Below are 4835 nucleotides of genomic sequence, written 5' to 3' on the forward strand. Positions count from 1 at the left end.
GGTACCTGGGTGTTAGTCAGCTGTCACGGGCTGCTTCCTGGGGGGTGGAGGCCTGGTCGAGGACCGGGCCGCGGGGACACTAAAGCCCCGAAATCATCTCAAGATATAACCTCAAGATGTATGCTGAGCACATCATTTTTGCTATTTTAATACTCCGTATTACGTATTAAACAATGTAGACTAAAGTCAAGTCTCAGTGTGCATATATACTGAGAGTTCACACATTGACAGTTCTATATACACTGTGAAGATATGCTACACTGGGAATTAGGCCTCGGGCTAGGTGACTGAGTCAGTCAGATCATTCAGTGACATGTTGAAGTGCATTGTTTACGGTGTAGGTGTAGTGGGTGTGTGTTGTCTTGACCCCAAGCACCTCGGGGAGGTAACGCCAGGACACTGAGGTGTGAGGAGCACCTCTCCATGCACCCGTCCTTGTGTCCTTGGCTGGATCACGGACCTAGTTATTCATTTTGACGGACAAGTTAAAGGAAACAAATCTCTGGGTTTTGGTCGGCCATTGATCAAGAGTTGAAAATGTTGGACTAGTTACCTCTTGGATGGTCTTAGAGAGCAATGCGTCACTATACGAGTGTTACTATGGGAGTGTCACTATGTGCCGTTATGAGGCGAGGTTCGTTTATCACATGGTGGAGCATGTGGATCATGGCGACCCCGGCCAGGTTCAACACAGCATGGGGCGGGGTCCTGGCGAGAGGTTTGGCGTGGGTCGGGCCTCGTGACATCACTTGACGTGGGGCGGGGTTCCTATTGCGACACTTGATGTGGGATGAGGCTCGTGGCGTCTCATGGCGTGGGGCGAGGGTCGTGGCGTCTCATGGCGTGGGGGCGAGGGTCGTGGCGTCTCATGGCGTGGGGGCGAGGGTCGTGGCGTCTCATGGCGTGGGGCGAGGGTCGTGGCGTCTCATAGCGTGGGGGCGAGGGTCGTGGCGTCTCATGGCGTGGGGGCGAGGGTCGTGGCGTCTCATGGCGTGGGGGCGAGGGTCGTGGCGTCTCATGGCGTGGGGGCGAGGGTCGTGGCGTCTCATGGCGTGGGGGCGAGGGTCGTGGCGTCTCATGGCGTGGGGGCGAGGGTCGTGGCGTCTCATGGCGTGGGGCGAGGCTCGTGGCGTCTCATGGCGTGGGGCGAGGCTCGTGGCGTCTCATGGCGTGGGGGCGAGGCTCGTGGCGTCTCATGGCGTGGGGCGAGGCTCGTGGCGTCTCATGGCGTGGGGCGAGGCTCGTGGCGTCTCATGGCGTGGGGGCGAGGCTCGTGGCGTCTCATGGCGTGGGGCGAGGCTCGTGGCGTCTCATGGCGTGGGGCGAGGCTCGTGGCGTCTCATGGCGTGGGGGCGAGGCTCGTGGCGTTTCATGGCGTGGGGGCGAGGGTCGTGGCGTCTCATGGCGTGGGGCGAGGGTCGTGGCGTCTCATGGCGTGGGGCGAGGGTCGTGGCGTCTCATGGCGAGGCTCGTGGCGTCTCATGGCGAGGGTCGTGGCGTCTCATGGCGAGGCTCGTGGCGTCTCATGGCGAGGGTCGTGGCGTCTCATGGCGTCTCAGGGCGTGGGGCGGGGGGCAGGACGCGGGGCAGCTGAGTTTGTGCACCAGCTACGCCGGAGTCTTGCCTCCAGCACCCACGCCGTCAGCAGTACTCACCGCCCACATGCTGCCCTCGTGAAACATACGTCCTAAATATAACTACACATAATCAGAGTAAAATTGATTAACAATATCATTAATGCAGATATACCAAGGTAAGAGTAGACTGAATTTATAGAGGAAGAGGCTGAGCTTGAGATATGCACGAGTCTAGGCTTTATAAAGAAAGAAACCGGGTTAGGTGAACTCTCAAAGAAAGAAAACGATTTAGGGATGGCTCTCATCTTCGACTCATTGACCTTATCATGTATCACCGATTAGCTACAGCTCTTACAAGTCAAACCTCATCTACAGTTAAAGTCTACCCTCAGCTTGGTCTTCCTCTACGTCGTCTCTCAGCCACCAACTACCAGGGTGAGGTAGTTATGAGGAGTAAGCTAGTAAGAGTATATAGCACTTGGAAGGGATACGAGGACAATGACCTGGGATTAAGGCATGATCTTGGGAATGACCCAACCACTTGGGGGTCATCAGGGGATCGAACGTTGACCTGCAAGAAACAAGGCAGATACTAGAGCAACCTTGGAACACATATATACTAGAGCAACCTTGGAACATATATATACTAGAGCAACCTTGAAACATATATATACTAGAGCAACCTTGGAACATATATATACTAGAGCAACCTTGGAACATATATATACTAGAGCAACCTTGGAACACATATATACTAGAGCAACCTTGGAACATATAAATACTAGAGCAACCTTGGAACATATATATACTAGAGCAACCTTGGAACATATATATACTAGAGCAACCTTGGAACATATATATACTAGAGCAACCTTGGAACATATATATACTAGAGCAACCTTGGAACATATATATACTAGAGCAACCTTGGAACATAATGACAGATTTTCATTTTGGAAGTTTCCAACACTTAAATGGCATAACATTTTGTAGTCGACCTGGACATCGCCGGGTACCCCATTTAGAAGTAATATAAATGAATTAATTCATAAACATAAAGCCCAAACTCACAAAAGCTTTAGACAGGGTCGCACTTTAGCTCTTGGGCCTGCCTTTCCGCAAAGTAATAACCCAGATAGGCCGAAGAGCGTGCAGATGTTTTTGTTTTTAACTGTTGATAGAATAGCAAAATATAGCATATATTCCCCTGTTACTAAAAGCTATCAGGACGCGTTAATTCGTCGCACCAAGATTAACATTGTGCTTTAGAAGTATAATGTGTTAACTGCTGCAGAAGGGAACGAGGCTAACGACAGTTGGCGTGGTTTAGGTCCAGAACTGCGCGATTGGTGGCGGTGAGAGCCAATCACAGTCGCCGACCGAGACAACAAGCACATTGATAAATTTGAGTATAGTCAGTGTTCGGCTTGCAGCCCACAGAGACGTAAGTGCCCGGTTCGCTGTCCACAGAGGCGTAAGTGCCCGGTTCGCTGTCCACAGAGACGTAAGTGCCCGGTTCGCTGTCCACAGAGATGTAAGTGTCCGGTTCGCTGTCCACAGAGACGTAAGTGCCCGGTTCGCTGTCCACAGAGACGTAAGTGCCCGGTTCGCTGTCCACAGAGACGTAAGTGCCCGGTTCGCTATACACAGAGACGTAAGTGCCCGGTTCGCTGTCCACAGAGACGTAAGTGCCCGGTTCGCTGTCCACAGAGACGTAAGTGCCCGGTTCGCTGTCCACAGAGACGTAAGTGCCCGGTTCGCTGTCCACAGAGACGTAAGTGCCCGGTTCGCTATCCAAGGGACATAAACGATAATAATATCACCCCGGCAAGCAGTGTATTAGCTCGGCGTCTGGAAGAGTCGCCTGAGGCCGACACGGGGGGGGAAAGGTGTCGACCTTGGATGGGACGTCGCCTTGAAAATCCCTCCATGGACAGCAGCGGTGGACGGTGCAGGAATATTGTGTGTGTGTGAGTCAGTATTGGTGCGTTGTAGAGGACAGATTGACTGCTGGCGGCAGTGGATGGACATGTGCATACATTGTATATAAAGTTTTAGATGAAAAGTTTATTTTTCTTGGTATTACTTAATTTTTTCCAGAAAATTTGAGGTATGTTGTCAAGAGCGAGGGCCGTCACACCTGCCGACGGGCCCTCGTGGCCAGAAGTCGTATGTATTCTGATGAATAAATACATACGAGACCTCTTAAGTTTTAAATGGTATCGCTACTGTTACACATATCTTGATATTTTCCCACAGCAGGAGCTTAGATCCCAGCACTCCGTAGTCAGCCCATAAGCTGAGTTCATTCTTGCCTACTAAGTGTATATATATACACGGTGAAGTGGAGCGTGTATACTTCTGTGTATATACACCGTGAAGTGGAGCGTGTATACTTCTGTGTATATACACGGTGAAGTGGAGCGTGTATACTTCTGTGTATATACACCGTGAAGTGGAGCGTGTATACTTCTGTGTATATACACGGTGAAGTGGAGCGTGTATACTTCTGTGTATATACACGGTGAAGTGGAGCGTGTATACTTCTGTGTATATACACGGTGAAGTGGAGCGTGTATACTTCTGTGTATATACACGGTGAAGTGGAGCGTGTATACTTCTGTGTATATACACGGTGAAGTGGAGCGTGTATACTTCTGTGTATATACACGGTGAAGTGGAGCGTGTATACTTCTGTGTATATACACGGTGAAGTGGAGCGTGTATACTTCTGTGTATATACACGGTGAAGTGGAGCGTGTATACTTCTGTGTATATACACGGTGAAGTGGAGCGTGTATACTTCTGTGTATATACACGGTGAAGTGGAGCGTGTATACTTCTGTGTATATACACGGTGAAGTGGAGCGTGTATACTTCTGTGTATATACACGGTGAAGTGGAGCGTGTATACTTCTGTGTATATACACGGTGAAGTGGAGCGTGTATACCTCTAGTTGTATTTTACGTTGTTGGGTTTCGTTTGTTGCTCTCGCAATATATTCCATGAGGTTAAAAGCCATCATTGGTTGGTCGTTTCATCACCTTGATAGTTATCACCAACACAAACATATTCCGCTAATTGGAAAATTATAGAAACAGCAGTGGTAATAAGAAATAGAAGCAATTGAACAAGTACTGTATTGTAACAAAAAAAAAGCATATCAAATGCTGTATTCCACAAGATCTATGGAAGAACACTGGAGGGGAACACAACCAGGAGGCCTGGTCGACGACCGGGCCGCGGGGACACTAAGC

The 4835-nt window shown here is 50.0% G+C and overlaps 1 protein-coding gene across 1 annotated transcript; it reads left to right on the forward strand.

Moving 5' to 3' along the window:
* Window positions 1–783: 783 nt before the first annotated feature.
* LOC138367538 (armadillo repeat-containing X-linked protein 4-like) lies at window positions 784–1677 on the forward strand. Its single transcript, XM_069329227.1, has one exon. It carries the CDS (start codon window positions 784–786, stop codon window positions 1675–1677), a length of 894 nt encoding a protein of 297 aa, XP_069185328.1.
* The last annotated feature ends 3158 nt before the right edge of the window (window positions 1678–4835 follow it).

Source organism: Procambarus clarkii, chromosome 22 (genome assembly GCF_040958095.1).
Source record: "Procambarus clarkii isolate CNS0578487 chromosome 22, FALCON_Pclarkii_2.0, whole genome shotgun sequence".
Classification (NCBI taxonomy): domain Eukaryota; kingdom Metazoa; phylum Arthropoda; class Malacostraca; order Decapoda; family Cambaridae; genus Procambarus; species Procambarus clarkii.

Bases quoted from the DNA above. Each gene is read 5' to 3' on its own strand.
- LOC138367538 (XM_069329227.1), top strand. From the start codon at position 784: ATGTGGGATGAGGCTCGTGGCGTCTCATGGCGTGGGGCGAGGGTCGTG.